General features: G+C 53.1%; 1 protein-coding gene across 8 annotated transcripts in view; it reads right to left on the reverse strand.

The window, feature by feature from the left end:
- The window catches only part of TCOF1 (treacle ribosome biogenesis factor 1), a 311,423-nt gene that overhangs the window by 15,953 nt on the left and 282,265 nt on the right, over positions 1-13,205 (reverse strand). For 7 of the 8 annotated variants that reach the window (XM_075344358.1, XM_075344353.1, XM_075344354.1 and 4 more), the window contains one exon: positions 9,476-9,649. The exons of the other annotated variant lie outside the window; for it this stretch is intronic. In XM_075344358.1, the coding sequence (XP_075200473.1) occupies positions 9,476-9,649 (174 nt within the window). The remainder of the gene's footprint in view (positions 1-9,475; positions 9,650-13,205) is intronic. 8 annotated transcript variants of the gene reach the window in all.

Raw genomic sequence — 13,205 nt, forward strand, 5'->3', positions numbered from 1 at the left:
GGGACACTGAGTCCAGCCCTTGACCACGTCAGGGGGGGGAAGGGATAACGTGTATCCTTAAGGCGCTTGGAAAAACGCTTATCTGGACAAACTCGGTGTTTCTGGACTGCCTCTCTGAAATCGGAGTGATCCAGAAACATACTCGTTGTACGCTTGGGGAACCTGAAACGGAATTTCTCCTGCTGAGAGGCTGACTCCTCCGCTGGAGGAGCCGAGGGAGAAATATCCAACATTTGATGTATGGACGCGATAAGATCATTCACTATGGCGTCACCATCAGGAGTATCAAGGTTGAGAGCGGCCTCAGGCTCAGAATCCTGATCAGCTACCTCCGCTTCATCATACAGAGAGTCATCCCTCTGAGACCCTGAACAATGTGATGAGGTCGAGGGGATTTCCCAGCGAGCTCGCTTAGGCGGTCTGGGGCTGCGGTCCGTGTTAGAGACCTCACCCTGGGATCTATGAGACACCCCGGGGGAACATTGTTGTTCCAACTGAGGGGAACCAGGGGGCACTGATTCCACAGTGCCCATGGTCTGAGATACCGGTCTGGACTGCAAAGCTTCTAGAATCTTAGCCATAGTCTCAGAAAGTCTGTCAGTAAAAACTGCAAACTCCGTCCCTGTCACCTGGACAGTGTTAGCTGGTTGTTCCCCCTGGGCCCCCCTTAGCAGAGGCTCCGGCTGAGTAAGTGCCACAGGGGCCGAGCAGTGCACACAATGAGGGTCAGTGGAACCTGCCGGTAGCGAGGTTGTACATGCGGCGCAGGCAGCATAGTAAGCCTGTGTTTTGGCACCCCTGCTTCTTGTGGGCGCCATGCTGTTGTCTCCTTTGAGCAACACAACAGGGTATATAGCCAGAAATCAACCGTGCACCATACAGTGTAAAGTATAGCCTGTAAACATATAAACTATAATTACACTTCTGCACCAAGTGGGGCCAGCACCTGAGGTGCTGCTTACCGTCCGCTTAAAGCGGTTGTGTGGCCACCAGAATCCCTGCCTGGGTCCCCCAGCCCTTGTCTCCCCTCTGCAGCGTCCGAGGAGCTGACAGGAATGGCTGCCGGCGTCCTGAGGAGAGGAGGGAGCCGTGGGCGTGACCCAGAAAGTGCGGGAACTGGTGCCCCACTGTGCACAGTGAGGGGGGTGGAGTATGCAAAGCATGCTCCAGCCCTCAGTGCTGCCGTGCTGTACAGCGTCCCGCCCTTCCCCTGACTGACAGGGCTGGGGGCGGGAAGAAAAAAGAGACTAGGCCCAAAAGCCGGGGACTCGAGTTATAAGCGCGGCCGCCATATAAGCGCGGTCTGCGCGGAAGTCCCCGGCGCACTAACAGTCCCAGCCGCGCCGCAGTGATAACAATGGCAGCGGCGGTCAGCGCGGTAGTCCCCATACACTAACACACTCAGCGATGCTGCAGTGTGTAATGGCACAAACGCGGTCAGCGCCGCGGTCCCCGGTGCACTAGCACACCCAGCAATGCTGGAGTGTCGCTGTGCGCAGTCCCCACGGGGACACAGAGTACCTCAAAGTAGCAGGGCCATGTCCCTGAACGATACTCGGCTCCTATCCAGCAGAGTCCTCAGGAGCTGTGGATGGAGCACGGCCTCAGTGCCTGGAGACCGATAGGATCCCACTTCACCCAGAGCCCTAAGGGGGATGGGGAAGGAAAACAGCATGTGGGCACCAGCCTCCGTACCCGCAATGGATACCTCAACCTTAACAACACCGCCGACAAGAGTGGGGTGAGAAGGGAGCATGCTGGGGGCCCTGTTAAGGGCCCTCTTTTCTTCCATCCGACATAGTCAGCAGCTGCTGCTGACTAATCTGTGGAGCTATGCGTGCATGTCTGCCTCCTTCGCACAAAGCAAAAAACTGAGGAGCCCGTGGGAGCACGGGGGGTGTATAGGCAGAAGGGGAGGGGCTTTACACTTTTAGTGTAATACTTTGTGCGGCCTCCGGAGGCATAGCCTATACACTCAATTGTCTGGGTCTCCCAATGGAGCGACAAAGAAAGGTGGCTACTTTGAAGAACCTAGAATATAAGATATTTTCAGTTGTTTCACACTTTTTTGTTAAGTATTTCATTCCACATGTGTTAATTCATAGTTTTGATGCCTTCAATGTGAATCTACAATTTTCAGAGACATGAAAGAAGGGAATTTTGTTACTTACCGTAAATTCCTTTTCTTCTAGCTCCAATTGGGAGACCCAGACGATTGGGTGTATAGCTACTGCCTCCGGAGGCCACACAAAGTATTACACTAAAAAGTGTAAGGCCCCTCCCCTTCTGCATATACACCCCCCGTGGATCACGGGCTGCTTCAGTTTTAGTGCAAAAGCAAGGAGGAAAGCCAATAACTGGTTAAACAATTCAATCCGAAGGAACATCGGAGAACTGAAACCATTCAACATGAAAAACATGTGTACCCGAACAACCAAAAAATCCCGAAGGAACAGGGGCGGGTGCTGGGTCTCCCAATTGGAGCTAGAAGAAAAGGAATTTACGGTAAGTAACAAAATTCCCTTCTTCTTCGGCGCTCCATTGGGAGACCCAGACGATTGGGACGTCCAAAAGCAGTCCCTGGGTGGGTAAATTAATACCTCAAGTTTGGACTGTAAAAACAGCCCTTCCCTACATGGAGGCAACCGCCGCCTGCAGGACTCTTCTACTTAGGCTGGCATCCGCCTAAGCGTAGGCATGCACCTGATAACGCTTGGTGAAGGTGTGCAGACTCGCCCAGGTAGCCGTCTGGCACACCTGCTGAGCCGTAGCCTGGTGCCGTAATGTCCAGGACGCACCCACGGCTCTGGTAGAATGGGCCTTCAGCCCTGATGGAACCGGAAGCCCAGCAGAACGGTAGGCTTCAAGAATTGGTTCCTTGATACATCGAGCCAGGGTGGATTTGGAAGCCTGCGACCCTTTGCGCTGACCAGCGACAAGTACCAAGGGTGCATCCGAGCGACGCAGGGGCGTCGTGCGGGAAATGTAGATTCTGAGCGCTCTCATCAGATCCAAGAAATACAAATCCAATTCATATCGATGAACTGGATAAGGACAAAAGGAAGGTAAGGAGATATCCTGACTGAGATGAAAAAGGGGGATACCACCTTAGGGAGAAACCCCGGAATCAGGCGCAGCACTACCTTGTCTTGGTGAAACACCAAGAAGGGAGCTTTGGATGACCGCGCTGCGAGCTCGGACACTCTCTGAAGAGACGTGACCGCTACCAAAAAGGCCACTTTCTGTGAAAGTCGAGAAAGTGAAACATCCCTCAGAGGCTCAAAGGGCGGCTCCTGGAGAGCAATTAGTACCCTGTTCAGATCCCATGGGTCTAACGGCCTCTTGTACGGAGGGACAATGTGACAAACCCCCTGCAGGAACGTGCGTACCTGAGGAAGTCGCCCTATGCGCTTCTGAAAGAATACAGACAGCGCTGGGACTCGTCCGTTAAGGGAGCCGAGCGACAAACCTTTTCCCAAACCAGATTGCAGGAAGGAAGGAAAAGTAGGCAATGCAAATGTCCAGGGAGACACTCCCTGAGCAGAGCACTAAGATAAGAATATCTTCCACGTCTTGTGGTGGATCTCTGCAGACGTCGGCTTCCTAGCCCGTCTCATGGTGACAATGACGTCTTGAGATAATCCTGAAGACGCTAGGATCCAGGACTCAATGGCCACCAGTCAGGTTCAGGGCTGTAGAATTCAGATGGAAAAAACGGCCCTTGGGACAGTAAGTCTGGCCGGTCTGGTAGTGCCCACGGTTGGCCGACCGTGAGATGCCACAGATGCAGGTACCACGACCTCCTCGGCCAGTCTGGGGCGACGAGGATGGCGCGGCGGCAATCGGAGCTGATCTTGCGTAGCCCTCTGGGCAACAGTGTCAGAGGGGGAAACACATAGGGTAGCTGGAACTGCGACCAATCCTGAACTAAGGCGCCTGCCGCCAGAGCTCTTTGATCGTGAGACCGCGCCATGAAAATCGGGCCCTTGTTGTTGTGCCGAGACGCCATTAGGGCGACGTCCGGCCTCCCCCAGCGGCTACAGATTTCTTGAGACCCGTCCGGGTGCAGAGACCATTCCCCTGCGTCCATGCCCTGGCGACTGAGGAAGTCTGCTTCCCAGTTTTCTACGCCCGGGATGTGAACTGCGGATATGGTGTATGCTCTGTCTTCCACCCACATCAGAATCCGCCGGACTTCCTGGGAGGCTTGCCGACTGTGTGTTCCGCCTTGGTGGTTGATGTATGCCACCGCTGCGAAGTCGTCCGACTGAATTCGGATCTGCTTGCCTTCTAGCCTCTGCTGGAAGGCTTGCAGGGCAAGATACCCTGCCCAGATTTCCAGAACATTGATCTGAAGGGTGGACTCCTCTGAAGAGAGTCCTTGCCCGTCTGAGAAAGGGGTACGTTCCTGTCTAGGGACGTTGACTTCCCATCCCATTGGCGAAGAATGTCCTATAGAAGTGGACGTAGATGAAACTGCGCGAAAAGGACTGCCTCTGCATGAGGCGTCTTAAGGGGTGTGACTGGCCTTGAAGGAGAGACTGCACCCCCGTCTGTAGTGAACGCTGTATGTCCAGCGGGAGCTGCACTATCGCTGAGAGAGTGTGAAGCTGCATACCAAGATATGTCAGCGATTGGGTCGGTGTCAGATTTAACTTTGAAAAGTTTCTGATCCACCCGAAACTCTGGAGAGTCTCCAGCGCCACGTTCAGGCTGTGTTGGCATGCCTCTTGAGAGGGTGCCTTGACAAGTAGATCGTCCAAGTAAGGGATCACAGAGTGACCCTGAGAGTGCAGGACTACTCCCACTGCTGCCATGAACTTGGTGAAAAGCCGTGGGGCTGTCGCCAGACCGAAGGGCAGGGCTACGAACTGAAGATGCTCGTCTTCAATAACGAATCGTAGCCAACACCGGTGCTCTGGAGCAATCGGCACGTGGAGATAAGCATCCTGATGTCTATTGACGCTAGGAAATCTCCTTGAGATATGGAGGCAATGACGGAGCGGAGGGATTCCATCCGGAACCGCCTGGTTTTCACGTGCTTGTTGAGCAGGGTTAGGTCCAAAACGGAACGGAAGAGCCGTCGTTTTTTGGTACCACAACCAGATTGGAGTAAAAACCGTATCTTGTTCCTGAGGAGGAACAGGGATTACCACTCCTTCTGCCTGCAGAAGAGCATCGGCTCGGTCGGGAGGTGAGGAAGTTCTGAAAATCTAGTCGGAGGACGAGAACAGAACTCTATCCTGTACACGTGAGACAAAATGTCTCTCACCCACCGGTCTTTGACCTGTGGCAGCTAAATGTCGCCAAAGCGGGAGAGTCTGCCACCGACCGCGGATGCGGAGAGAGAGAGATGAACGTCATGAGGAAACCGCCTTGGTAGCGGTTCCTCCGGCTGCCTTCCTTGGGCGTGATTGAGCCTGCCAGGAATCTGCGCCTCTCTGAGCTTTTTGAGTCCTTTTGGACGAGGACAATTGGGACCTGCCCGAGCCTGGGAAGGACCGAAACCTCGACTGTCCCTTCCTCTTGTTGTTTGATCTGGGCTGGTGTAAGGAAGAGTCCTTACCCTTGGACTGTTTAATGATTTCATCCAATCGCTCACCAAACAGTCTGTCACCAGATAACGGCAAACTGGTTAAGCACTTTTTTGGAAGCAGAATCTGCTTTCCATTCCCTCAACCACAAGGCTCTGCGTAAAACCACGGAGTTGGCGGACGCCACTGACGTACGGCTCGTAGAGTGCAGGACAGCATTAATAGCGTAAGTCGCAATGCAGACATTGCGAGGTTAAGGACGCCATCTGCGGCACAGATGTACATGTGACAGTGTCCACGTGCGCAAGACCAGCTGAAAAAGCTTGGAATGTCCATACGGCTGCGAATGCCGGAGCAACCGACACGCCGATAGCTTCATAGACAGAATTCAATTAGAGGACCATCTGTCTGTCAATGGCATCTTTAAGTGAAGTCCCATCTTCCACTGCAACTATGGATCTAGCCGCAAGCCTGGAGATAGGGGAATCCACCTTTGGACACTGGGTCCAGCGCTTGACCACGTCAGGGAGAAAAAAGGATAACGTGTATCCTTAATACGATTGGAGAACGCTTATCTGGATAAGTGTGGTGTTTCCGGATTGCTTCTCTGAAGTCAGAGTGGCCAGAAAAGTACTCAATATACGCTTGAGATACTGAAAAGGGATTTCTCCTGCTGTGAGGCTGACTCCTCCACCGGAGGAGCTGAGGGAGAAATATCCAACATTCCCTTGATGGACGCTAGAAGATCATTCACTATGGCGTCACCATCCGGAGTATCCGGATTGAGAGCGGTCTCAGGATCAGAGTCCTGATCAGCTACGTCTGCCTCATCATACAGAGAGTCCTGCTGGGACCCTAACCAGTGATGAAGCCGAGTGCCGCTCCCAGCGAGCTCGCTTAGACTGTCTGGGACTGTCGTCCGTGTCAGAGCCTGCGCCCTGGGATGCATGGGACCCCCCCGGAGCACTGATTTGTTCCAAATGAGAACGTATCAACATTGCCCATGGTCCGTCTGGACTGCAAAGTCTCTAAGATGTTAGTCACAGACCTATCAGCCGAAACTGCAACTCCGTCCCTGTCCCTGGACAGGGTTCACAGGTGGTTCCTTTAGCCACCTCTAGCAGAGACCCCGGCTGACCAAATGCTACGGGGGAGCATTGCACACAATGGGGACAGTGGAACCTGCCGTGTGGAACAGTATCACGTGCAGTACAAGCAGCATAGAAAGCCTGTGCCTTGGCACCCTTTCTTTTTTGCTGCTGTTGTCTAGCCATCTAGAAGCATATAGCCAAGAATAGCGACCGTACAGTGCAATGTATAGCATACAAGCAGAAAGTACAAATGAACACTTCAGCACATGCAGTACAAGCAGCATAGAAAGCCTGTGCCTTAGCACCCTTGCTTTTTTGCTGCTGTTGTCCAGCCATCTAGGAGTATATAGCCAGGAATAGCGACCGTACAGTGCAGTGTATAGCATACCAGCATAAAGTACAAATGAACACTTCAGCACATGCAATACAAGCAGCCTAGAAAGCCTGTGCCTTAGCACCCTTGCTTTTTGCTGCTGTAGTCTAGCCATCTAGGCATAAAGTACAAATGGCATTAGTGGGGTCAGCACTTCAGGTGCTGCTTACCGCCCGCCCAAAGGCGGGTGTGTGGTCGCCCGAATCCTGTAACTGGTTGCCCAGAGCTTGTCTCCCTTCTCCAGCCCAGACTGCGTGCAGGAATGGCCGCCGGCGTCTTGTGAAGAGGGGCGGGCCGTGGGCGTGCCCCAGACAAGAGCGGGAAACTGGCGTCCCACTGTGTCCAGTGAAGGGGGCTGGAGAATGCAAAGCAGACTCCAGCCCTCGGCGCTGACTGTCTGTACAGCGTCCCGCCTCTCCCCTGACTGGCAGGGCTGGAGGCGGGAACGAAACGAAAACTAGGCCGCAAAGCCGGGGACTCGAGTAATAAGCGCGGCCGTCCATGTGCACGGCCAGCGCGGAAGTCCCCGGCGCACCACAAGTCCCAGCCGCGCCACAGTGTAAAAAACACCCAGCAACGGCCGGCGCGGCAGTTCCCAATACATAAAGTCACTCAGCAAAGCTGTAGTGACTAATAGCACGAGCGCTCTGCGCTGTTGCCCCCGGCGCACTAACACTCCCAGCAATGCTGGTGTGTGTGTGCGCGCTTGCCCGGGGACACAGAGTACCTTAATGTAGCAGGGCCTGTCCCTGACGATACTCAGCTCCATATCCAGCAGGTTCTCTGGGTCTGTGGATGGAGCCCGGTCTCAGTGCCTGGAGACCTGTAAGATCCCACTTCACCCAGAGCCCTGAGGGGGGATGGGGAAGGAAAACAGCATGTGGGCTCCAGCCTCCGTACCCGCAATGGGTACCTCAACCTTACAAACCGCAAGTGGGGTGAGAAGGGAGCATGCTGGGGACCCCATATGGGCCCACTTTTCTTCCATCCGACATAGTCAGCAGCTGCTGCTGACTAAACAGTGGAGCTATGCGTGGATGTCTGACCTCCTTCACACAAAGCAGAAAACTGGTGAGCCAGTGATCCCACTGGGGGTGTATAGCCAGAAGGGGAGGGGCCTTACACTTTTTAGTGTAATGCTTTGTGTGGCCTCCGGAGGCAGTAGCTATACACCCAATCGTCTGGGTCTCCCAATGGAGCGCCGAAAAATTACGGTATATAATAACACACATGTATGGGTCTCTACTGTCTGATAGACTGAGCGTTAATCGGCTGGTGTCTGTGTCTTGACAGTTGTCAAGTTATTTAAACATTTCCAAGAGGAACAACAGGAATTTTACTGTGGTTTCTAATTGTTTTTATGTTTTGGGTGAATGCTAGTATTTACTAATGCAAAACACATCAGGTAGAAGTATCAGTTATATTTTCTTCAGCTGTGGTTTGAGGTATAGGTTATGGATAGAGTTGAGCGGACTGCCAATAATCCGGGTCCGGCAGATCAGCGGCGGGTTGACAAAGAAGTCTGGATCCGATCCGGAATCCGGGACCATATATGTCAATGGGGAGCGGAATCCGGGGGGGAGGTGCGGGTCCGCTCAACACTAGTTATGGAAAGTCTTATGAGAACATTACTATTGGTCTACAGTTGTTCAGGGTATAAAAGGAACCTGTAATGAGATAAAATGCTATTAACCTGCAGATATGGGGTTAATCTGCAGGGTAATAGAGTTCTGAACCTGCTCGGCGAATCCTTCTTTGGGGAGGAAATACATTTTAATCCTCCTGGCAGTTCAAGTTTCAGTCACGGAGGCGGCCGCTCTGTGTATGGAGGGCAGCGGCTGTAAGTGCGCCCTCTGCAGTGACTGACAACTGGTTGTAATGCAGAGCGGCTGTAAGTGCGCCCTCTGCAGTGACTGACAGCTGGTTGTAATGCAGAGCGGCTGTAGGTGCGGCCTCGGCACTGACTGACAGCTGGTTGTAATGCAGAGCGGCTGTAGGTGCGCCCTCTGCACTGACTGACAGCTGGTTCTAATGCAGAGCGGCTGTCAGTCCGTTCAAAGGGGGGAGGGGGGTTACATTTGCTGCTCTCCATACACAGAGCAGTGACTGAACTTGCACTGGTGCTGCCCCCTGTGACTATTAACCTGCAGATTAACCCAATATCTGCACGTCTCCGCCTCCCTTACTGGTGATTGATGATTGACAGCCCTGGAGCGAGCACTGTCTGCAGAACATACTCAGCCAGCACTATCAATCACCAGGCAAGGATGAAAAACTAGTAGGTGGAATGGTGCATGGAGTTTCAAGGGTGCACCAAGGATACCAATTAGCATACTAGATTAAACTTCAGCACAAAGAAAGCGATTAACACACTGAAGATACTACATCCCCTTCAAGGATGTGAATCAGCTTGCGGTGACACCCTTTAAACCCCCACGGCAAAACCATTGATATTCTGCATCATGCCCGTATGATACCTGTTTGCTTTCGTTCACATCACTCTCGGATTCGCTGGTGTTTTTGGCAAGCACAGGCGCCATCTTCACCCCGGCTTTACCCTTGGCTGGACTGGCAACATCTGACATGACCGTCAATAAGGGACTAGCGGTAGAGGACTTTTGTTTCGCCACAGTAGTCCTAGAGGTTTTCTTCTGTAAAATGTAGCAATACTTAGGCAATGGCAACTAACGTAGCAATCGAGCACCATAAGCTTCTGCTTAGGCCTAAGCCACACGGCATGAAAATCGGAGCGAGTGGAGTGCGATGTTTTATTGCGTTCTAATCGGACCAATATTAGCCTGTGTGTCAGAGCAAATGAGCGATTATTTTCTCAGCCCTAATTGGACAGAGAAAACAATCGCAGCAGCATGCTGCGATTGTAAAGCAAGTTTTGATTCTCTCGCACCCATTCAAGTAAAAAAAAAAAAAAAAAAAAAAAAAATAAAAAAATAATCGCACTGCACTCGCAGTACACCGGTGTAATGCGAGTGCAGGGCGAGAATGGCAATAGCCGGCAACAGAGGAGAGAGGGAGATAAATCCCTCCCTCCCCGCAGCGTCAGCCCACCCCTACTCAGAGCCGGCCCGCCTCCTGCAGCTGAGGTCTGATCACATGATCGAACCTTAGTCGTAGTGACACTTGCATGACACTCGGCTCCTACTGTGCTGCCAGCGTGAGCAGAGTGTCATCCGAGGATCGCAGTAGATCCCCGTGTGGCCCCGGTCTTACTCTTCCCATCTGATCGGTCAGTGCTGCAGTTAATCATTGGCCTCAGTGGTGATGCTGGCAGATACGTCACGTCATCACGCCCCGAAAAAAAGAGAATTTTGTTACTTACCGTAAATTTTTTTTCTTATAGTTCCGTATTGGGAGACCCAGACCATGGGTGTTTAGCTTCTGCCTCCGGAGGACACACAAAGTACTACACCTAAAAGTGTAGCTCCTCCCTCTGAGCTTATACACCCCCTGGTAGCCAGTCCTAGCCAGTTTAGTGCAAAAGCTGAAGGAGAATAGCCACCCACAAGTAGAACCGAGTAAGAACCGGAACAACCGGAGACTCTGTCCATGACAACAGCCGGTGATGACACACGGAACAAGAAAATTGCCAACAGGCAACAGGGAGGGAGCTGGGTCTCCCAATACGGAACTATAAGAAAAAGAATTTACGGTAAGTAACAAAATTCTTTTTTTCTTTATCGTTCCTTTGGGAGACCCAGACCATGGGACGTTCCAAAGCTGTCCCTGGGTGGGAATAAACAGAAAAAACTAAGAAGTAGGCGGAGCCTAACTTCACAAGTGGGCGACAGCCGCCTGAAGGATGCTTCTGCCCAAGCTCGCATCTGCCGAAGCATGAGCATGCACTTGGTAGTGCTTCGAAAAGGTATGCAGGCTAGTCCAAGTGGCAGCCTGACAGACTTGTTGAGCCGTAGCCTGGTGCCTAAAAGCCCAAGAGGCACCGACAGCTCTGGTCGAGTGTGCTTTGATCCCCGGCGGGGGACTGGTAGGCGTCCGAAATGGTCGATCTAATCCAACGGGCCAAGGTCGGCTTAGAAGCAGAGAGACCCTTGCGCCGCCCTGTGGTTAGCACAAAAAGAGGTGCACCGCCTAAGCGCAGCGGTGCGAGCCACATAAATCCGGAGAGCACGCACCAGATCTAGAGTATGCAGCGCTTTCTCAAAGCGATGAACAGGGGGCGGACAGAAGGAAGGCAAGGAAATATCCTGGTTAAGGTGGAAGGGAGAGACCACCTTAGGAAGAAAGTCCGGGGTCGGACGGAGAACTACCTTGTCTTGGTGAAAAACCAAAAAGGGTGACTCCGAGGAGAGCGCAGCCAAATCAGAGACTCTCATGAGAGAAGTTATGGCAACTAGAAAGGCCACCTTTTGAGAAAGACGATTCAAAAGGGTTTCTGCAATACCGTGAGGACCAAGTTAAGGCCCCAGGGATCCAAGGGCCGCCGATAAGGCGGAATGATGTGAGACGCACCTTGCATGAAGATGCGGATCTGAGCCAGCCGGGCGAGACGCCGCTGGAACAGCACTGATAGAGTTGAGACTTGTCCCTTGAGAGAGTTGAGGGACAGTCCTAGCTGTAGACCGGACTGTAAAAAAGACAGAAGGGTCGGCAACGAGAATGGCCAAGGAGAATGGCCGGAAGAGCGACACCAGGACAGGAAAATTTTCCAAGCCCTGTGATAGATCTTGACGGAGGAAGACTTACGGGCCCGAGTCATAGTGGAGATGACTTCAGGAGGAATACCAGAAGCCGACAAAATCCAGGACTCAAGAGCCACGCCGTCAATTTGAGTGCCGCTGAATTCGGGCGGAAAAACGGACCTTGCGAGAGCAGGTCTGGACGGTCCGGAAGATGCCACGGTATCTCCACGGACAGTTGGAGAAGGTCCGGATACCAAGCTCGCCTGGGCCAGTCCGGTGCAATGAGGATGACTCGACGGCCCTCCATTCTGATCTTGCGCAGGACTCTGGGCAAGAGAGCTAGAGGGGGAAACACGTAGGACAGACGAAACTGGGACCAGTCTTGAACCAGAGCGTCCGCGGCGAAGGCCTGAGGATCGTGGGAGCGAGCCACGTAAACAGGAACCTTGTTGTGACGGGATGCCATTAGGTCCACGTCCGGAGTGCCCCACTTGTGGCAGATTGACTGAAACACTGCCGGGTGCAGAGACCACTCGCCACCGTCCACGGATTGACGGCTGAGATAATCTGCCTCCCAGTTTTCTACGCCAGGGATGTGGACTGTGGATATGGTGGACTTGGAGTCCTCCGCCCATTGAAGAATGCGTTGGACCTCCAACATTGCCAGGCGGCTGCGTGTCCCGCCTTGGTGACTGATGTAGGCAACCGCTGTCACGTTGTCTGACTGGACTCGAATGTGCCTGCCCGCCAACAGGTGGTGAAACGCTAGGAGAGCTAGAAGCACAGCTCTGGTTTCCAGCACATTGACTGAAAGGGCTGATTCGGACAGAGTCCAAGTGCCCTGAGCTCTGTGGTGAAGATGTACCGCTCTGTAAGGAGGAAGGCCGCTTGTCCCAACAGCGGAGAATGTCCAGCTGCAGAGGACGCAGATGGAACTGGGCAAAGGGAACCGCCTCCATGGAAGCCACCATTTGACCCAGCACCTGCATCAGGCGCCTGAGGGAATAACCGCGGGGCCTCAGGAGAGAGCGCACCGCTAGCCGGAGAGACTGCTGTTTGATTAAGGGCAACTTCACAAGTGCCGGCAAAGTCTCGAACTGCATCCCTAGGTACGTGAGACTCTGGGTCGGAGTCAGAGTGGATTTGGGAAGATTGACAATCCACCCGAATTGGGCTAGGGTGGCGAGAGTGAGCGAAACACTGCGCTGACAGTCTGCGCTGGATGTACCCTTGACCAGAAGGTCGTCCAGATAAGGAAGCACTGCTAACCCCTGGAGGTGCAGGACCGCAATCACTGCCGCCATGACCTTGGTGAATCCCCTTAGGGGAGAGCCACGAATTGGAAATGATCCTCTCCTATCGCAAAACGTAACCAACGCTGATGTGACACTGCGATTGGCACATGTAGATAGGCATCTCTGATGTCGATGGACGCCAGGAACTCCCCTAGGGTCATAGAGGCAATGACTGATCGCAGAGACTCCATGCGAAAATGCCGCACCCGGACATGCTTTTTGAGAAGCTTGAGATCCAGGATGGGCCGGAAGGTACT

The sequence above is a fragment of the Anomaloglossus baeobatrachus genome, chromosome 4, assembly GCF_048569485.1.
Source record: "Anomaloglossus baeobatrachus isolate aAnoBae1 chromosome 4, aAnoBae1.hap1, whole genome shotgun sequence".
Classification (NCBI taxonomy): Eukaryota; Metazoa; Chordata; class Amphibia; order Anura; family Aromobatidae; genus Anomaloglossus; species Anomaloglossus baeobatrachus.